This window comes from Macrotis lagotis, chromosome 1 (genome assembly GCF_037893015.1).
Source record: "Macrotis lagotis isolate mMagLag1 chromosome 1, bilby.v1.9.chrom.fasta, whole genome shotgun sequence".
In the NCBI taxonomy this organism is placed as follows: Eukaryota; Metazoa; Chordata; class Mammalia; order Peramelemorphia; family Peramelidae; genus Macrotis; species Macrotis lagotis.
This window is the reverse complement of record NC_133658.1, coordinates 609076758-609098215: the sequence shown is the minus strand read 5'-3', so window position 1 is coordinate 609098215 and position 21458 is coordinate 609076758. Positions and strand designations below refer to the sequence as shown.

General features: G+C 37.9%; 1 protein-coding gene across 1 annotated transcript in view; it reads left to right on the top strand.

Moving 5' to 3' along the window:
• The window catches only part of LOC141507381 (zinc finger protein GLI2-like), a 399920-nt gene that overhangs the window by 305805 nt on the left and 72657 nt on the right, over positions 1 to 21458 (top strand). Inside the window, 1 exon segment of the mRNA XM_074214973.1 lies at positions 16209 to 16411. Coding sequence (XP_074071074.1) covers positions 16209 to 16411 — 203 coding nt within the window.

Genomic DNA, 21458 nt, shown 5'->3' with positions numbered 1-21458 from the left:
ATTGACCTCTAATATTTTCAAACTCAAGCTTAAAATGTTCATCCTTTATGGCATATTAAAGACATAAATTACAAAGTCCTACTCTTGGAGGGTACTAAGAGAGAGAAATCTAGGGGTAGAAGCGGAGATGTACTGGAACTCTTTAAACTACTCCCAAGAGCTGATTGTTAAATTTTCAGAGTGAACATTTACACCATAGAAATCTTCAAATGCTACAAATTAAGCCTTCTTGCTTTGTTGTTTGTCCCAACTTGAGAAAGTGTTGAAGAAAACATTAATAATACAGATTAAAATTAACATTTTTAAGGGGGAATTATTATATATCTGACTCTTCATGACCCTATGGATCATACTATCCATGGGGTTTTCTTGTCAAAGATACTAAAGTGGTTTACCATATCCTTCTCCAGTGAAAGGCAGTCAGAGATTAAATGACTTGCCCAGGGTTACTCAGCTAGAAAATGTCTGAGTCTAGATTTGAACTCAGGTTTTCCTGACTCCAGGTCTGGTACTCTATCCATTGAGTCATCTAACTACCTTCCTTTTAGAGGAAAGCCAGTTGTTAAATATTTACCAGAAAACCATTAGGTACTAGTGCACTGTTAGGAATCATTTCATCTTTCCTTTCCTTGGATCTAGTGGGATCCCATCCCAAATTGACAGTTGTCTACTCTCTGGAAAAACAACTGGAGAGAGAATATTATCTGTATCCCAAAGTCAAAATGCACATCTGGTAGACATCTAGAGAAGACCACAGAGTCAACAGCGTGATGTGGCAACCTCAAAAATAATTCTTAATTATCTAATCTAAACATCTTCTCTTAATTGAATCCTCCCCATTTTTCTCTGAAGGATGTAAGGAAATATCATTTTTAGAGTTACCATTTCTGCTTCAAAAGCATCTTTATTAATGTACAAGTAGGTAAAAGACAAACTTTTTTAGGCTCTTGTATTTCATCCTGAGTTTTGCCCTGCACTAACTAACTAACTTTTCTGAAGTCAAAAGTATTTTTTTAGCTGCCCCCTATTTAAGAGAAACAATGTGCTAGAAAGGAGAAATAATAACAGTAATGATGATGATAAGAACTGGACTGGGCTTTAGTATATCATTGTGTAGTAGGAGAAAGTGTTTTCAAATCCCAAGTTTAATACTAGCTGTATGGATCTAGATAGGTTTATTTTCTGATTTGTAAAGTGAAATAATTATAATATATATTTTATATATAATATATAACATAATGAATATATAAATATAATATATATAATTATAAATTACAAAATAATTACACTGCCTACCTCCCAGGGTTGTTAAGGAAAAATGCTTTGTAATCCTTACTGTGGGATAGCTCTGGAAAGAACATGATTTGGTTCCCAGGAAGTCTGCCTCACAGAATCTAGTGCAAAATGGTCACTCAATGCTTTTTTCTTGCCCTTTTACTTCTTGTCACATATATTCTTGGCTAGGGAACTTTTTTTTAACCTCTGCTAAATTTCATCTATAAAATGGGTATAAGCAGGAATATGCTGGGAGCTATCTTAGACTGACTCAGGAAATCTAATGATTAAAAATGCAGTGCATTGAGTGCATGAGAATGTGCACTTTAGAAATTAACAAATGCTACAAATCATGACTTGATTTACTGTTTTGTTGATTATCTAGAATTAAGAAAGTATGGGGGAAAATGTTAATGTAGATTAAAATTAAAAGCATGTCATATGCTCATCCCCTTCCCCCTGCCCTAGAGTCATTAAACACTTAAACCAAATTCCCTTAGGTATAAGAAACCCTCCTTCTATACTCTTCTTTTCAGACTCAATGAGGATTTACTATACCCTTTGCCTCCACCAAAGAAATCCCCAACAAAACCTTACCATCATTTATGTAATCTGGTCATTTGCCAAGACCCATCTTCAATAGGGCATGTGCTTTGTATTATTTTTCTAGTAGTGATGATAAAAATCTCAAAAAGTCTTCAGATCTACAAATATTTTCACCCATCCGAAAAAAAAAAATTTTCCCTTGGACCTCACACATTTTCATTAAAATTTATCCTTTGTTTCAATAAGTTGAAAGTGATCCTATTATCCCCAAATGTTCTTTTCATTCCTCTGCTTATGCTCATCCCTTGAACTGAATTGAATTGGTTCCCCTTCACTTTTTCACAAATCCTTATCTTATATTTATTTCAAGACTCAATTTTAGTTTATAGGATCATAGGTCTGTGAATTTACAGCTGGAAGGGCTTTCAGAGGCCATCAGAGCTCCCCCTTTTCATTTTACAGATGAGTAAACTGAGGCCTCAAGAGGTTAAGTGAATCAAAGCCCCAACTTCCTCCATAAAACCTTCCCTGGCCAATTGAGCTCCTTGTAATCTTTTCCTTCCTTTGAATAGTCATATCATTTATATGTGTCCCACAAAGGCTTTCACTTTATCATTTACTGACTTGCATTGCTCTCTTAGGGGTAATGTGGTATAGTAGATAGAGTGCTAGGTTTGTCATGAGAAATCTTGCAGTTCTTAGTCATATTTGAAGCTTACTAGCTATGTGGCAAGGCAAGTCACTTAAACACTGAATGTTTTAGGCATTGTCTAAAATTTAATCTTTAATGAAGGTGAAAAGAAATTCCCTAAATTCAAGTCACAGATTCTCTGTGTACTGGTCTCTGGAACAATTTGTGTTGTTCAAACTGGGAGGGACTTCAGAGATGCTATGGTGTGATACTCTCATTATATAAAAGAAGAAAAAAGATCCAGAGAAACAGTGTGACCCACACGTGGCATGCAATTCCTATTTTTTAAAATCTATTTTCATTGTTTCAAGTGCAGAAAAGTGAAATGACTTGTTCCTTCAACAAAATAGTGGCAGGATTATGACCCAAGTCTCCCGACTCCAAGTTCAGTGCTCTTTATATGACACAACAAAAAACTTAATGTCTTAGATCAAATTATGTTGACTTGATTCTAGTTTTCATGCATGCTGATTATCTTTTCTGGCAATCATTCTTCATCCCTAGCTTTTAGAAGAATGACATAAATCAACAGAAGAAGCAGTTGGAACAGAGGCCCAGTTTATCCAGTTTACCCAGCCCCAGGAAAAGGGAATACACTTTCTCTGGTCTAGATTTTACCTGAATGAGGTCCTGCTGGCTTCTGTTTGCTAGTCACTTAACCTTTTCTATCTCATCGTTTAACAATTGGAGGGGAAATTTTAACATGAAAACTCTACATATGAGTTGAGCTTTCTGTCTCTTTTCTCTCTATCCTTTACCTACTTCTAGGGTCAGAATTGTATAGTAAACACATCTCCCTATCCCCTACAGTCTTCAACATCCCATCTTCTCTGTTCCATATGCCTGGTATGCCTCCCCATGATAAGAAACACTGATCCAGCTTTTTTCAAAAAAGTTGTATATTTTCCATAATTTTGACAAATTCTCCATCACATGTTATCTGAATGTGGAACTCACAAAGTCTCTTCCCAACCTCATCTCAAAATTATTCCCTTATCCTTAGGTATGTCCTACCAAATCTCAAAACCTGCTTAATATCATAGAATATTAAAGCTACAAAGGGCCATGGAGATCATTTTACATAGGAGGAAACTGAGGCACAAAGAAGAAAAGTGATTCAAAGTCATATGGCTAATTGAATTATTGAACCTAAGTTGCCAGAGTCTTAGCCCAAAGATCTTTACACTATAACACACTACATGTCTCTGTTGAAGCAGGCACCTGGATCTAGAGTCAGGATGCCTATAGATCAAATATTGCTTCAAACATTTACTAGCTGTGTGACCCAGGACGAGTTATTTAACCAGTTTGCTTCAATAGTTTCTTGATTTATAAAATTGAGATAATACCACCTATCAGGGTTGTTGTAAAAAGCAAATGAGATAATTGTAAATGCATTGTATAAAAGCCTGGCAAATAAACATACATGCATATATATGTATGTAAATGTATGTATATATGTGTATATATCTGATGAATTATTTATATGATGAATTCACTTTACTAATTGTGTTAAAGTGCTTGTTTTTATTTTATATAGTTTTATTTTACTATACACACATTTTTTAATTGATCATCTTTACCAGTGACTCTACTTTTAAGTTAAAACTTCTAAAAAGCACGGATTATGTTAAGGTAAATCTTCTTTCAAGAGAACATGACATAGTACAGAATTTAGTTCAGTGCTTTATAATCGTTTCTACTAATGATCATTCATTCAGCAAATATTAAATGGCTGCATTGGGAAAGAGGGCTAGGGGGTGGGGAGAGATCAAAAGATGAACAGGACATAGTTCCTGTTAAACAGTATTTAATAGTATCTGAATCTCCATGTGAGAAATGGGAAACAACTGTTCATTCTCAGATGCATTTCAGATTCTTCTCTCAACCTCAGAGGGGTCTGCTAAGCTAGGGTCTCATCTTCCACAGTACCTGTGAACATTTGGGTTGGGTTGATGAACTGTTGTCTTCAGAGGCAATTGAAAGGAAGCAAGGGGAAGAAATAGAGGTTGCTGGGTTCCCTGAACTGAGACCACTTTCCTGACACCAACTCCCACTGCCCCCTTCCTGGTCCCCTTACAAAGGGAGCTGAGGTCTTTACAAGCCAGACAGAACAAACTATAGACTCTGATGTCCAAGCTCCTAGTTCATAACATAAACAACTCTTAGGAAAATTTAGGCTTCTTCCCAATGTTGTTGCTACCAGTCTATTAAACACACGCATACATATACACATACACTCAGAGCATAATCTTGCTAGCTAGACACATCACTGTCTTTATAGGAGCAGGATAGCTAAAGTTTGAGATTTAAATTAATCAAAATGATACCCTGTCCGACCCATATCTCCTGTTTGGACCCCATCTGTAGGGTCCATGGTGATTTCTTGGCAATGATCCTGGAGTGGTTTGCTATTTCCTTCTCCAATATATCCCCTTTTTTTTACAGATGAGAAACCGAGGCAACTAGGCATTAAGTGACTTGCTCAGTGTCACACAGGTGGCAGGTGCTTCAGGTTAGATCTTCCTGACTCCAGGTCCAATGCTGTATCCACTGAATCACCTATCCTCCCCATGTAATCTGACACATAGTAATTTCTTGATAAATACTTACTTTCTTTCCCCTTCTTCCCTAATTTTCCAAATCAGGTTGCAAAAGTAACTGTCAATACTGTTTAGTTCCAAAATCTTGTGATAAACACTCACTATATTCAGTAAACTTTGGCAGGAATTTAGAGGTATACAAAGTTTAGGTGAGACATATAGTACCTATAAGGTTTGGAGCTTTTCAGTCATATGAGGGGATAAAATTCTCATAGACAACCATAATAAATATACTAAATAAGTGGATTAGAGAGTTATGTAACAAGGTGCTATGAGAGATTTGGGGGAGAAAGTAATGACTCTTAAGATATCAGGGAACACTAAGAAAAAGAAATAGCACCTATTAGACCTTCAAAGGGTGTTGTCTGTCATGAAAAAGGGAGGAAGACACTGTGCAAGCAAAGACATGGAAGTAGAAGAGCCCAGGTTGTGATCAGGAGACATTGAATAATGCATTTTGGCTAGAGTGAATGAAGGGAAGGGGGCTAAAATAAGTTTGAAAAACTAGGGCCACACCAAACTTGGCAAAGCATTGAGAAGTTTGAATATTACTCATATTTAAGAAGAATCCACAGAAACTTTTTTCAAGAAAAAGGAGATATAGGAGATTCATGCATAGAAATGATAAGTTTGGCAATAGTATAAAGGATAGAGAAAGAAAGGGGTCTGGGGAGAGACAATAGAGTTAGGAAGCAATCGTAATAGACAAGGAAAGTGGTAATAATGGTGTGTTCTAGAAGGAGTTAAAGGAATAACATATAACAAAAATGTTTCCAACATGGAAGATTATATAAAAGGAGGCCCTAGAAAGCTGAAACTAGAGCTATCTTGTCAGAAACATGGAAGTTGGTTTGAGGGTTTGTAATCTAGAGCAATGGCAGGAGAATAGACAAATTTGAGAGATATTATAAGAGTCAGTTCAGAACAGAAAGATTCAGAGGAAAAAAGTCTGGATTTTCTAAGAAAAGTGTTGTTATTCTCTTTCTCCCACCCCACTTCTCTTGCATAACCTACAAATTTCCACTGAAATCACCTTTGCTGGGATTCAGTCATCAGTCTTTGGACACTTCCTAATTTCTGTGATAAAACCTAAATTCCATTCTCCAGATTAAAGGATTGGTGACAGAATAATAGAGCTAAAATAGACTTGAAATATTATATTATCCACCTCTTTTATTTTCCAGATGAGGAAATTAAGATTTAGTAAAGGATGTATCTTTCCCAAGGTCATCAGAGGCTTAGCCAGAACTAACTGGAAACCAGGTTTTCCAGTGCACCATTTTGTGCTGCAATTTAATATTACCCTTAAGAGGAAAGGATATTTGACAAAGAGTTGTTGATGCCACTGAGCTCCTTTGAGGTTTGTTTTGCTTCTTTCACTAGGTTCTCAAGTTTTGGAAGTGACTTCAGATTAATGATAGTTTCCTCATTAAAGCTACATATGAAGCGTGGACCAAGGGAATCATGTTGGCTCAGAGATCATTTGTAAAAGAAATGGGATCTCAGAAATATCAACTGATTCCAAAGGAGTTCACAAAAAAGAAAATGAGAAAATCACTCCATTATTTTTCCTGAAATGTGTGAATTGCCAAATATATGGATATCCCATTCATCATATATTTTTCTAGAGTCTCCTGGAATCTGTTGAGAAGCAAGTCAACTCTAATACATTATTGTTTTTCCACTAGGAAGTAGAATAGAAGACCAGACAATTCCAGTATGCAACTACTAGACTACCATTGACATTTTTTCCTTCCTCTTGTCTGTGTCCTAAAAAAATTCTCCCTGAATCTCAGTTTCCTCTAAGTGAACACACTATAAGCATAAAAGCCAGTTACAGGTCATAGTCCATGACCCATGGACCCTTCCAACTTTAAAATTCTATGAAACAATGAATAACTTAATTCCATTCAAGCTTAGCTGATATTCTCACTGACCCAAGCACATCAGGCTTGTCTTTGCTTAGGCTTTTCTGCCTCATTCTAACCATGAGTGTTTAATTCCATGCCCTTGATTACTCTAGTCTATGGATTGATTGATTGATTAATAATTAACAAAGCTGCCATGTTTAGAGCTCATTTGGACAACTCTACCTTACATATGAGGAAGTCTTTGGTGGTTCTTAATTAAAGGGAAGTAAGCATCTTATGAAATTCTTATATTAAATCTTAGCATTAATTCCAATGGGAACCCTGGACATATATTTCCTGATTCTTGACTGTTTTCTACTCAAGCATCCCATCATAGCTATCTGACCTTCTTAGATACCAAAGATCAAGAATTCAGTTAACAAAAGAATCCTGATGGGTGCAATGTGGGATATATTGAAGATTTCAAGCTCATGAGAAACTTATAGTCTAAATGAGAAGATGATATCCACATTTAAAAAAAAAAAGAAGAAAATGACCTAAAAAATACAAAAGAGTTAATCTGTGCTAGTGAGTATTATAGTCAATAAGAGCTTTAGGAGTTCAGGAGGGAAAACAATCCAGTGGCTTAGGAGGAGAAACACTGGGTTGGAATTCTCTAGACTTGAGATCTCATTCCAGTATTGTCATGAAATCACTGTGGTATCTTAGACAAAAGAACTCTTAGTATAACAACTTAATGCCATCCCAAAGTCCTCCTCATGGTATAAAGCAACTTCTTTTTAAATCTAGTCACAAACAAGCCAATGCTTGCTTATTCTATAATCATTTACCCAAATTGGGAGTTAAATAGCCTTTTTATTTCTTTACCTGCTCTCTACCTTTCCATTCCACCATTTTGGACATTTCACTTGATGTTGCCTTCTTCATCAGAAAGCAAGAAGAGAACTAAACCTACATGTATTTGAACTATAATCAGACTCCTTTCCTAGTTGTCTTTTCTATCTTCCCCTCCCATAACACACACACACACACACACACACACACACACACACACACACACCCCACACATATAAAGCTTTAATTATTCCTGACTCGTTATAAGAGTTCATGTTCTTCCCCTTTTCTTTGCCTGCCAACATTCTGCCCATCTTCAAGTCCTATTATCTCCAAGAAATTGCCTTTGAAACACCACTCATTAGTAATACCTTTCCTCCCACACCATCCATGACATATACAGTTTGACCACATATTTTAATTTTAACACTTCATAGAAATATAGATTAAGAGCTTAAAAAATCTCTAGGGTAAAGAGGGTACCCAATCCCTCTCATTCTACAGGTGAAGAAATTAAGGCTGGAAAATTTAAATGATTTACCCAGGGTCACACAAGGAGAAAGTGGCCTTCTACCCACCCATTACTTATCTATAATTTCAGCACCCTCCTCTCCCTTTCTTCACTCTCTATCTCTGTCTCTCTATGTCTGGCTCTGACTCTGATCTCTCTGTCTCTGACTGTCTATCTCTGTGTCTATCTCTTTGCCTCTCTCTCTCTCATCTGTCTCTCTAGCTTTCTATCTTTCTGTGTGTCTCTGAATCTGTCTCTGTCTCTGTTTCTGTCTGTCTATCTCTTTGCATCTATCTCTGTCTCTGACTGTCTCTGTCTCTCTCTTTTTCTGTCTATCTCTTTGTGTCTCTCTGTGTCTCTAACTCTGTCTCTGTCTTTGTCTATCTCTCTCTCTCTGTGTCTCTCTGCCTGTCTGTCTGTCTCTCTGTCTCTTTAGCAAAAGGGTTAAGTGACTTGCCAAGAGTCCCACAGATTTGCTATACTCCTGACTCTCCAGTCTTTCTCTCTTATGACCCACAGTTCTCACCTTCCTCAACCTTTTTCAATGTGTGTTATCATTTTCTCTTGGGTAGATAGATGTCCTCTGAGGGCAAGGTTTGACTTTTTGATTATATTTGTATTCCCAGTGTCCAGCACAGTGCTTAGCCCATAATAAAGGTAGCTAGGGGGCTCCATAGTGCAGGGTAACCAGGTCTGAGCTTAAATTTGGCTAGCTGCATGATTCTGGGTAAGCCTCCTAACCCTGTTTGCCTCAGTTTCCTCATCTGTAAAACGAGATGGTTCTTCCTGACTCTGGGCCCACCTGCCACCTAGCTGTTCCAATTACTTACGGGGGATGCTGCAAAAAAAGAGCTTTGAAAGGGACTTGATGTCATTTGATCCTTATAACAAGATAGGTGCTGTCTTTATCTCTATTTTGCAGAAAAGGAAACTGAGTGTTAAAGAATTTAAATGGCTTGCTCAGGGTCCTAAAGCAAGGAAATGGCTGAAATGGGACTCTGAAAGTTTTCTGGTTTCCCAGCCCCACCTTCCCTGGATTATGACACATCTATGTTTTGGGTCGGGGGTTGGACCAGATGACCTCACTTCTGAGATTCTGTGATTTTGCGATCCTGGGCACAAGGCCAGATCTGACAACAGACTTCTTAGGCCAAGCAGTATTGAGACTAAGGAGTTCCATGAAAGAAAAGCATTTCTACAAAGTCTTCATTAGAAGAAAAATTAGCTAACTGTTTTCTTAATGACTACATTGGAGAGACAGCAAGAGGAAGAGAAGAGGGCCAACTTCATTTTTTCCACATGGAGTTGTGTTGATGCAGAAATAAAATCCCCAACCAAGCTATAATCTAGACTCTGGCTCCTCTTTCTACCCTCCTCCCTGCCTTGCCCTTTAGCCTCATGAATTGATGGCTTTTCCTACAGCCTTGTCAGATGCCCAGAGGCAAACAGCCTCAGGAAGTCTGGTCTCTAGTTCTGCTGTCAGTGGCAGGCCCCATCCCTGGGATCCCAAGTCCAGCCAGGGTGGTGCCATGAACTCCCTCCACTCCAGGCCACCCCATTTAAAAATGGGTCATCTGGGAAGGACCTGAGTCATCTATGAAATTCCAGAGCTTTAGAGTAACACAGACTGAGGTTAGGTGGCTTTAAATCACCATGTAATCATCAGCTTGTCATTCGAAAACTCTTCTGTGGTTGTTGAGAGCTATTGGTTAGAGCCCTGGGCTAAGGAAGCCAAGATTCATAGGTTTGATTCTTGTGTGGGCCACTTAGTTCTGCTCTGTTCCATAGCCACAGATTGCACCCCAGATCTCAGCCAACTCTCACAGAGCCACAGTCACAAGGGAAGCTGGGGGATTGAGAATTGATCAGTATAAACCCTCCCCCATTACTGGAGGAAGTACTCATTGAAGGTTATCTACTTCAAACTCTGATCTCCTTCAACAATCTCCTTTACAACAAACACTTCTGGTAGTTGACCACTTAATCTTTCTTGAATACTTCTAGTGATGGGAAATTGCTCTTATCTCATGAGGCAGCACAGTCTCATATTTTTTTTTTGGAAAGATTTTATTTATTTTGAATTTTACAATTTTCCCCCCTAATCTTGCTTACCTCCTCCCACCCCCCCCAGAAGGCAATTTGTTAATCCTTACATTGTTTCCATGGCTTGCATTAATCTAATTTGAATGTGATTAGAGAGAAATCATATCCTTAGGGAAGAAAGATAAAGTATGAGATATAACAGAATTATATAATAAGATAACTTTTTTTTTTAAATTAAAGGTAATAGTCTTTGGTCTTTGTTCAAACTCCACAATTCTTTCTCAGGATACAGATGGCATTCTCTGTTGCAAATATCCCAGATTTGTGCCTGATTGTTGCCCTGCTGGTATGAGCAACTCCATTAAGGTTGATCATCACTCCCATGTTGCTGTTAGGGTGTACAATGTTCTTCTGGTTCTACTCATCTTGCTCAGCATCAGTTCATGAAAATCCTTTCAGGCTTCCCTGAATTCCCATCCCTCCTGGTTTCTAATAGAACAATAGTGTTCCATCATATACATATACCACAATTTATTAAGCCATTCCCCAGTTGATGGACATTCATTCAATTTCCAATTCTTTGCCACCACAAACAGAGATGCTATGAATATTTTTGTACAGGTGATGTTTTTACACTTTTTCATAATCTCTTCAGGGTATAGACCCAGTAGTGGTATTGCTGGGTCAAAGGGTATGCTCATTTTTTATGCCTTTTGTGCATAATTTCAAATTGCTCTCCAGAAAGGTTGGATGAGTTCACAGCTCCACCAATAATGTATTAGTGTCCCAGATTTCTCACATACCTTCCAACATTTAGCATTTTCCATTCTGGTCATGTTGGCCAGTCTGAGAGGTGTGAGGTGGTACCTCAAAGATGTTTAAATTTTAATTTCTCTGATAATTAATGATTTAGAGCAATTTTTCATATGACTATGGATTGCTTTGATTTCCTCATCTGTAAATTGCCTTTGTATATCCTTTGACCATTTGTCAATTGGGAATGACTTGCCTTTTTAAAAAGAATTTGACTCAGTTCTCTGTATATTTTAGAAATGAGTCCTTTGTCAGAAATACTAGTCCCAAAAACTGTTTCCCAATTTACTACATTTCTTTTCATCTTGGTTACAGTGGTTTTGTCTGTGCAAAAGCTTTTTATTTTAATGTAATCAAAATCATCTAATTTGTTTTTAATGATGTTCTCCATCTCTTCCTTAGTCATAAACTGCTTCCCTTTCCATAGAACTGACAGGTAAACTACTCCTTGATCTTCTAGTTTGCTTATAATATTTTTTTATGTCTAAATCCTGTTTCCATTTTGATCTTATCTTGGTATAGTGTGTGAGGTTTCCAGGTTTCTGCCATACTAACTTCCAATTTTCCCCAACAATTTTTATTGGAGAGAGTTTTTATCCCAATAGATCCTAATCTGTTATATTAAGAGAGGGAGTGTGGTATGTAGAGACCTTTAAGCCAACAAGACCTGAGTTCAGGTCCCACTTCTGACACTGCTTGTGTGGCTCTAGGCAAATCTCTTAGGCTCTCAATGATCTAGATCAGTGGTATCAAACTCAAATTTAAAAAGGGGGGGAAAGGAGACTAAACTATACTTAAGGATCCCTGCAGGTCACATATAGACTTAGAAAACCACTTATGTTCATATATTTTTATTAATACATTAACACATTAAAATCAGATAGAAATTACATTTTTATCTGATTCTGGCTACACTTAGATGCTCCTTTGTATGATACTTCTGCTTTAGGTAACTTCCTAAGACACTAAATTAAAGCTAAGGTGCCAATATACATTAGTAGAGAGAATTTTCTTACTCAGGAATTCCCTGTTCCATATGTCCAAATCCTGGACTTATCTTTATCCCTTGTTATATTGAGCTGTAAACAATCTCAGTTCATTGATCTAACTTCATTTCATTGTAGTTCGGCCTTTGGAAGCCCCACAGATTACTTTTCCATCCATGAAAGATTTTCACAAGTTTGAAAGTCACCATTATGCCCCTTCTAATCTTCTCTAAATAAATGTCTTTGCTGATTGGGGTCAATATCATCCCTTGCAGCAAATTATAGAAAGCATGTGCCACTGTCAGTAAAGAAAGATAGATAGATATAGTATTGTCTTTAGCAGTTCCCATTTCCCTTGTTATCACTTTCCTTTTCTTCATCAGAAACCCAGTTAAACAACACTCCAAGGTTATAAGCTGGGAAATGGGGAGCATAGTGGTACAATTAACCAAGGAGAAATATGAATAGAAGGGTTGAGTTTAGTGGTTAGGATGATGAATTTAGTTTCAGATGTACTGCATTTTATTAGTTTATGAATTTCTAGCTAGCTAGAAATATTAATCAGGTAGTTGGAAATATGAACTAAAACTCTGGGGAGGAGGGAATTTGGAATTTGGGATTTTAGAGGAAGAAAAGTTTTAAAAGTTTTAAGATCTAGGGTGGGACCTTCCTGGTCAGCAGCTAAAAGCTGAGTGGAGGTATAGAATTCAAGACAATAAGGTGATATGATATTAAAAGCATCATCTAAGTTGGGGCCAGGAATGCCTGGTCCATGGACTGTATAAGACCCATGTGTAAGGCAAAATCATTTGATCTAGCACTGTCAGGACCACCATAGGCAGGACTTAAAATTCAATAAATTTAGGAGTTTTTAGTGATTAATCAATTAAATGTTTGACCAAATAGAGCAGGCTAATTTTTAAGTTAATAATTTTGTATAGCCCATGAATGAGGAATGATGTTATAATATCTAAATGGCCTTTGGCAGAAAATAGCTTCTCCTCCCCGATCTAGGTGGATATTGACAAATCTGAGGGTAATTGTAGGATCAAGATTGTCACATAAAATATTAAATCCAATGCAAAAAGAAATCAAGGAAAGAATTGGGAGAGTGTTGAGGAGGTTTGCAAACAACATGGATAAGAATCAGGAGAGGGTGATAAAGGAGAATTGTTTAGTGATAGGGTAGAATACGTTTGGAAGTGGCATAAAGAAAATGTTGACTCCACTTTCAGGGGGTAATGAGAAAAGGTGTAGGGGAGTAATCCAAAGGAATGAATGTCCAATGGTTAAATATCAGACAGCTTGATAAGTTACAAACAAGATTTTGGGTGTATCAACTCCTTCCTGTCATGCCTCATTATACTTACTTGCAAGGGCAACATCTTTATATATACTGTGAAAGAACTCATCTGTATAGTCTAACCTCTGAGAACATTCATATATTATAGCATTCAGGGATAAGAATTTTATATAAATCAAGGGACGTCACACCTGCATATTTTACCAGGGCAGGGGGCAGTAGGTGGCACAGTGAATGGAGAACCAGACTTAGAGTCAGAAGGACAGGACTTTGAATCTGGCCTCAGACACTTGCCACTTACCAGCTATGTGATCTTGGGCAAGTGACTTAAACCTGATTAACTTATATCCAGGATCATCTCCAGTCATCCTAATTCATATCTGGCCATGATCCTAGATGGCTCTGGAGCAAAGTGAAACTTGTGACCAGCACCCTTCACTCAAATTCAAATTATGTGCTTGTCACAGTATCACCTCCTTAATGTCATGGTCTTCTTCAATAATGAAAGACAAACATCAACATTTCCCCTGGGGCATTGATTTTTCAGTGAATGACAAGCCTAGTTCAGTATTGAATTTAGATGATAACTACTTAAGGTTATGATAAACCAGTTATCAGGCTCTCTTTCCTTCCCCCTCACCATAGTAGGTTTCATACCTAAACTATTCAGCCTATATATGATGCTATAATTTAAGGAGAAAACTTCTGATGAATTGTTATGACACATAAGGTCTATAAAGTCATAGTGATAACTCATATTTACATAGATCACCTTGAAGTTTGAGCAATTTCTTCCTAATAGTCCTGAGAACAGATATTCCATCTGTTATCATCCTTGAGACTTAAAAGAGTTCACTGCTAGTAATGTCAAACGCAGGAATTCAAACTCAAGTCTCTTCTGACTTGAAATCATTACTCTTTTTACTAATGTTCTTATTGTCTGTGACTCTGTGTGTGTGTGTGTGTGTGTGTGTGTGTGTGTGTGTGTGTGTGTGTGTGTGTGTGTAATAGGCTATGAATTAGAGGCAGCAAGATAGTACCTAGTCAGAAAGACCTGAGTTCAAATATGACCGCATTTACTTGATTGTGGGATCCAGGACAAGTCATTAAACTTTTATTTGCTTCAAATTCTCATTTATAAAATAGAACATAATAATGCCTTGGCTTTATGAGGATAAATGCTAACTGCCATTATGATTAGAATCAGCCTCATTATTAATTTAGTTATGTAGACTACTTAGGGTTACCTTCCTCACAGGAGAAGTATTCCTGAAAATATATATATGTATGCTGAAATTTTAAAAATCAAAAAGAAATTTTCCCATTATCTTCACATTATAGTTTCAGATTGAACTTCAGTAGACAAGGACATCTAGCACATTAAGCTTGAAACTTCTCCATCTTATGGAGAATATCTAGCTTTTTGAGAAGTTTTTATGAAAACTAACACTTCAAAGCACTAAGGGGAGTCAGAGTTATTAGCACTTGATACAAAAGATTCCATGGCTGAGACTTCAAAATCTTAATGGGGAGAGACTAGAACGTCTTATCCTGCTGGTTGCTTCAAAGTGGAAATAGCAAGTAAATGTGGAAGCTTATCCTCTTGAATGGAAAAGCAACTCACTGGTTCTGGTCTATAATAGTGCACAAAGTTGAAGGAAAGCATAATTATTATTTATTGGAACCCTTTAGCAAAATTCTTTTACAATTGTGTTAGTGGCTACTATGTTTGCTCACTTTTCATATTTAAAATCAAGAAGAAAACTGAACCAAGGACAGGGTGCTGGATTTGAAGTAAGGAAGATCAAGATTGGGATTTTGTTTCCTATACTTACTAATTATGTGACCCTTGTGAGTTATGTAATGTCTCTGGGCCTCAGTTACTTCATTTATAAAATGAGGTGGTTGATAGCAATGATTTTTTTTTACTATTACATTTAATTTTTATATATGTAAACAGATTTTAAAGACATTCTTTAAAAATTTTGTGTTCCAAATTCTCTCCCTTTCTTCCTTGCTTTCTTGAGAAGGTGATGTACATGTGCAATCCTGCAAAGCATTTCCATATTAGCCATGTTGCAAAAGACAATGTGGACCAAGAACCTCAGGAATAATAAAGTAAAAAAAAGTGTGATTCAATATGCATTCAGACTCCATCAGTTTTTTCTCTAGATATGGATTGCATTTTTCATCATAAATCTTTTGGATTGCCTTGGATTATTGTATAACTGAGAATTGTTGTTGTTGAGTTGTTTCAATCATGTCTCCATGACCCCATTTGCAATTTTCTTGGCAAGGATACTGTAGTGATTTGCTATTGCTTTCTCCAGTTCATTTTACAAATGAGGAAACTGAGGCAAAATTAAGTGACTTATGAGGCCAGTTTACCACCTAGCTTCCTATGCTGAGATTAGCTGTCATTTACAGTTGATCCTTGTATAATATTGCTGTTACTATGTACAATGTTCATCTGGTTCTGCTCATTTCATTTTGCATCCGTTTATGTAAGTCTTCAGTGATTTTGAAGGTCCCTTTCAGTTCTAAATCTATGATCCTATGATCCCTTTGCACTGAAAATAATTGACCTTTCACTTACAAGTTTTGGGACATTCAGTTCTCCCTGGTGAGGGTGTGTCTTCTCACAGTGAGGAGTCCCTACCTTTCTTCTTCAACCCCCTTCCCACAGTACATTGATTTGGTGCTTTCTTACATTTCCTTTTCTCTTCCCACAGGCCTCCTACTCTGAGTGGCAGCCCTGTTATTTCTGATATCTCCCTCATCCGGCTTTCACCACACCCTGCAGGTCCTGGAGAGTCACCCTTCAACCCCCCTCATCCATACATGAACCCTCACATGGAACACTACCTCCGCTCCATGCATAGCAGTCCTACCCTCTCTATGATTTCAGCAGCACGAGGCCTCAGCCCAGCTGAGGGTGAGTAGTGGGCTAAATTGTGGGGGATTTGGGATGGTTGCTACAAACATAGAATCATACTGATTACCTGTAACAGAATATTAGTAACTGAAGCACTTTCTTTTTCCTTCTAAACAATAATGAACAATTTGTTTCCTAAGTCACAATTCATAGTCAGTTTGGACATAGTAGGGACCTAGACCATCTTTTCTTTTGGTCATGAAGAAAGGGTATTTTAAATAAAATGGATTTGTAGATTGAAAGAGTCTTAGAGATTCTCCAGTTTTACAACTTTGTTTTACAGCTATAGAAATTGAAGTCTTGAGATATTAATTGGTTTGCCCAAGGTCACATAAGTAGCATAAGGATTAGCATGTAGTAGGCATTTAACAAATTCTTATTGGTTGATTAATTGATTCATTTGGATTTCATCCAAGGTCCTCTGGCTCTAAAATCTAGTGTATTTTCTAGGACATATTATTGTCTATTCCAATAGTCTGCCATTTCTTTCCCTGCCAGACTCCTAGAAAAATTTTCTATAATTGTTACCTCAGCCTTCTTGTTCTCTTTTTCTTCTCACCATTTAACTAATCTACTCTCACTACTGATCTCTTTATTCTTAAACCTTATGGCTTTTCCCCATCCTCAGTCTTTATTTTTCTGACCTCTACAGCATTTGACATTGTTAACAAGCCCCTTTTCCTGTATATTCTCTTTTCCCTGGGATTTGATAACATTGCTCTCTCCTGGTCTCCTCCTACCTACCTACCTCCTCCTCTATCTCCTTTAACAGACATTCATCCATATATTTTCTGTGAGATGTTGTATCCCAAGGCTCTCCCCTGGGTCCCCTTCTTTATTCTCTTTTAGATACTTTCTAGACTAGCTAGATTATTAGTTATGGAAGAAGTGTGCTAATCTGAGAATACCCTGAATCATTAAAAGCACAAGTTCCTCTCCCTTTCTTTATCACTATCTAGACCAAGCTAGATATTCATTGCTTATATGCAGTCATGAGTCAAATCTTTCAATTCTGTCCCTAAAACATCCCTTTCTTTTTATTCCACTCTCTTAATGCTTTCCTTGTCCCTCATCCAGACTCTTATGATAACCTCCTATTTGGTTTTCTTAGTTCCACCTTCCCTTTCCAATCTATCTTTTACACAGGTGCCAAATTGATATTCTTAAAGCACATATCTGATCATATCACTCTCCTACTTAAGAAGCTGTAGTAGCTTCCTTTTGTCTCTAGGAGGAAACATAAACTCCTCTGTTTGATATTTAAAGTCTCAAAATCTAAGTCTATCCTACCTTTCTAGGTCTATTACACACTACTTCCCTTCTTTGTAGGTTAAAGTGACCTACATCTGTTTCCTACATACAACATGCCATCTCTAATTTCTGTGGAATGTTGTTCCCTTCTCACCTCCATCTCATAGAGTCCATATCTTCCTTTAATATTTAGCTCAACTTCCCCTTTCTACACTAGATCTTTCCTAGTCCCCCATCCCTACACAGCTCTTAATTTCACCCCACCTCAATGTCTTTGCATTTACCTTCTAATATTATGTTAAATCCTCTTATATCTTACAACTTCTGACACTGGCTCCCTTGCTTTTCCTTAGATGATCATATGACTTCAAGCATTCCCACTGTCTGTCTCCCAGTGATGGAATTCTCTTTCTTTTTTACTTACATCTCCTGGTTCTCCAAATTTTTTCATGGCAACTCAAATCCTACCTTCTACAGGAAGCCTTCATTGCTTTTACAGTCATTTGTATGCTGTTCTCCTTAATTAGAATATAAACTTTTTTTTGGAGGGGTGGAGCCAAGATGGCAGCATGAAGGCAGGAATTCCAGGAAACTCATGCCCCCCTAAAACTCTGAAAGCCATCAAATTATGACTCTAGCCAAAATCTAGAGGGACAGAACCCACAGAAAGACTGAGTGATACAATTTCCCAGTCCAAGATAACTTAGAAGTCCTCCGGGACAGGTCTGATCCACTGGACTAGGGGTTGGAGAAAGCCACAGTGCAGCACAGCCAGGCCAGGAACCTGAGTCCATGGTAGAGGGGACATTTTAATCATCGAGAACAGTTGGAAGGGGTGGTGAGAGAACTCTGCTGCACTAGAGTGAGTGCAGAGTGGAGATCCAGCCTCAGAGCAGCCTGCAGTGAGAACCTGCAGTGGGAGTTGGCAGATCCACCCAGCACCTCCAGAGTTCTCAGTCCATAGATGATAAGGGGGTCAGGGGACACTACAGAGGTTGCTCTGCTCTCCCTGGGGCAGAATTCATCTGTTTGCCCACACCCAAATCCAGGTTGCAGTTTGGGTTTCCATTCTACCATAGTTGAGCAGAGACCATCATCACAGCTCCAGGGCAGAGGGGAGGGCCTGAACACAAGCAAGAGAGCAGTCAGAGCCTCTCATAAGACCTTGGAGGAATTAAGGACCCCGTGGGTTGTCCCCAACCACCCCCTCCCCAAAGCCTTGGAAATGTGATAAATCAGTCATAGGCTTTGGAAATGAGCAAACAACAAAAAAAAAAAAAAGAACCTGACCATAGAAAATTAGTCCCATGGAGGATCAAAATACATACTCAGATGATGACAAAATCAAAGCTTCTGTATCCAAAACCTCCAAGAGAAATTGTAAATGGGCAATTGAAAAGCAATCAAGGGAGGTAGAGGAAAAAATGGGAGGAAAAATGAGAGCGATGCAGATAAATCATGAAAGCCAAATGAGCATCTTGGTAAAAGAAATATAAAAAATACTGAAGAAAGAAGGTAGGCCAGTTTAGGCCAAATGGAAAAAGCAACAAAAAAAAGGCAAATGAGGAGAAAGATGCCTTAAAAAGCAAACTTGGCCAGCTGGAAAAGGAGATAAAAAGTTCTCTGAAAAAAATAACTTCTTCAAATACAAAAAGGAATTAAAGGAAGCTGATGACTTTGCAAGAACTCAGGAAGAAATAAAACTGTACCCAAAAAACTAAAAATTAGAAGAAAATGTTAATTATCTCATTAGAAAAACAACTGACGTTGAAAACAGATCCAGGAGAGATAATTTGAAAATTATTGGGCTACCTAGAAGTCATGACCAGGAAATAAGTCTAGACTTCATTTTTCAAGAAATAATACTGCAAAATTTCCCTGAGATCCTAGAAGTAGAGGGTAAAATAGAAATTGAGAGAATTCACTGAACACCTCCTGAAAGAGATCCCAAAAGAAAAACTTCCATGGATGTTATAGCCAAACTCCAGAACTCCCAAGTCAAAGAGAAAATACTAAAAGCTGCCATAAACAAGCAATTCAGGTACCATGGCTCTATAGTCAGGATTACACAGGATCTGGCAGTATCTACATTGATGGCTAATGGGGCTTGGAATATGATATTCTGGAAGGCAAAAGATCTTGGTTTACAACTGAGAATCAAACTACCCAGAAAAATTGAACATCCTCTTTCAGGGGAAAAGATAGACTTTGAATGAAACAGGAGACTTTCAAACTTTCCTATTGAAACAACCAGAACTGAACAGAAAGTTTGATCTCCAAGTACAGGACTCAGGGGAACCATAGAGAGAATGGATGAGAAGGACTAACTATAAGGAACTTAATAATGTTGAACTGTTTGAATTACTGCATGGGAAGAAGATACTGATAACGCATATGAACTTTCTCATTCATAAGCACAGTTAGAAGGAGCATGTATTGACAAGGCACAGGAAGGAGCTGAATATAATGATATAATATAGTAAAAACTGGAGTCAATGGTGATAAAAGGTGATAAAGGAAAATACTTGGAGGAAGAGGAAAGAAGAGGAAGAAGGAGCTAAGATATTTCACATAAGAGTCAAGAAAAAGCTTTTACAGTGGAGTGGAATGGGGGAAGGTGTAGGGGGAGATGAATGAGCCTTCATTCTCATTTGAAATGGCTCAGAGAGGAAATAACATACACACTTAATAGGGTGAGGAAATCTATTTTACCCTAGGAAAAAAAATGAGAGGAAAGGCATGGGATAAGGGGGGATGGGGGAGGGAAGGGGTAGTAGGTGATAGAAGAGAGGAAAGATCAAGGGAGAGGGTACTTGGATACAACACACTTCTGGATAGGGACCTGATGAAAGGAGAGAGAAAATGGAATAGATGAGAGTGGGGAGGAATAGGGTGGAGGGAAGTACAGTTAGTGATAGGAACTATGGGAAAAATATTGAAGCAACTTCTCTGGTGACTATGATGAGGAAAGCAACTCATCCCAGACAGAGCCATTGGAATCTGAACACAGAATGAAGTACACTTCCCCCCCCTTTCTCTTACTATTCTTGAGGTTTATCATCCTTTTGAGGAGGGGGGGTTTATGAATACTCTCAGTACAAGATTATTGTAATAATATAAAATAAATGAAAAAGATTTTTAAAAGAATGTAAGTTTTTTGATGATGATGTCAATAATGAGGAAGAGGAGGAGGAAGATGTTAAATCTAGGGTAAGACGTGCACTGGGGATAGTAAGGAGAAAAGCTTGGTTGACTTAGAGGCTTAGTTAGGAGAGTAGAAGAAGAAAAGGTTAGAATGGTAAGTTGAGCCCTTGCTTATTGGTTCCATATTTTTTACATGAATTCCATCATTCTGCCTTGATAAGTGGGGCTTTGCCCTTTTCTTCTAATCCCTAGTCAGCCAGGGACTGTAAGATCTAGGGAAAGCAGGATTGAAAAACTTCAGCTGTGGAGAAAGAGGCCATAATGAGTTTTGGCAGGCGGCAGGTTTTATCTAGCCAAGGAACTTAACGAGCACTCGGCATTGGGTCTCTACTTGAATTTTCAGACATAGCTATCGTTGACCAGGCTACAAATGTCTGGCTTCCACGGCGCCTTCTTTTTCCTTTTCTTTTTCTTTAAAAACCAGATCAGCTGGGATGTTGATGCTGACAGCCCTGTAGCTCCCAGTTTCTACAGGAGTCCCAGTTTGTTGAGGGTGGGGAGAACAGGGAGCAAATGAGAAACTGTTTATGAATTTGAGGAAATGGAGGAATGTGGAGGCCTAGGCCTGGTCTCTTATTGACAGAAACACACC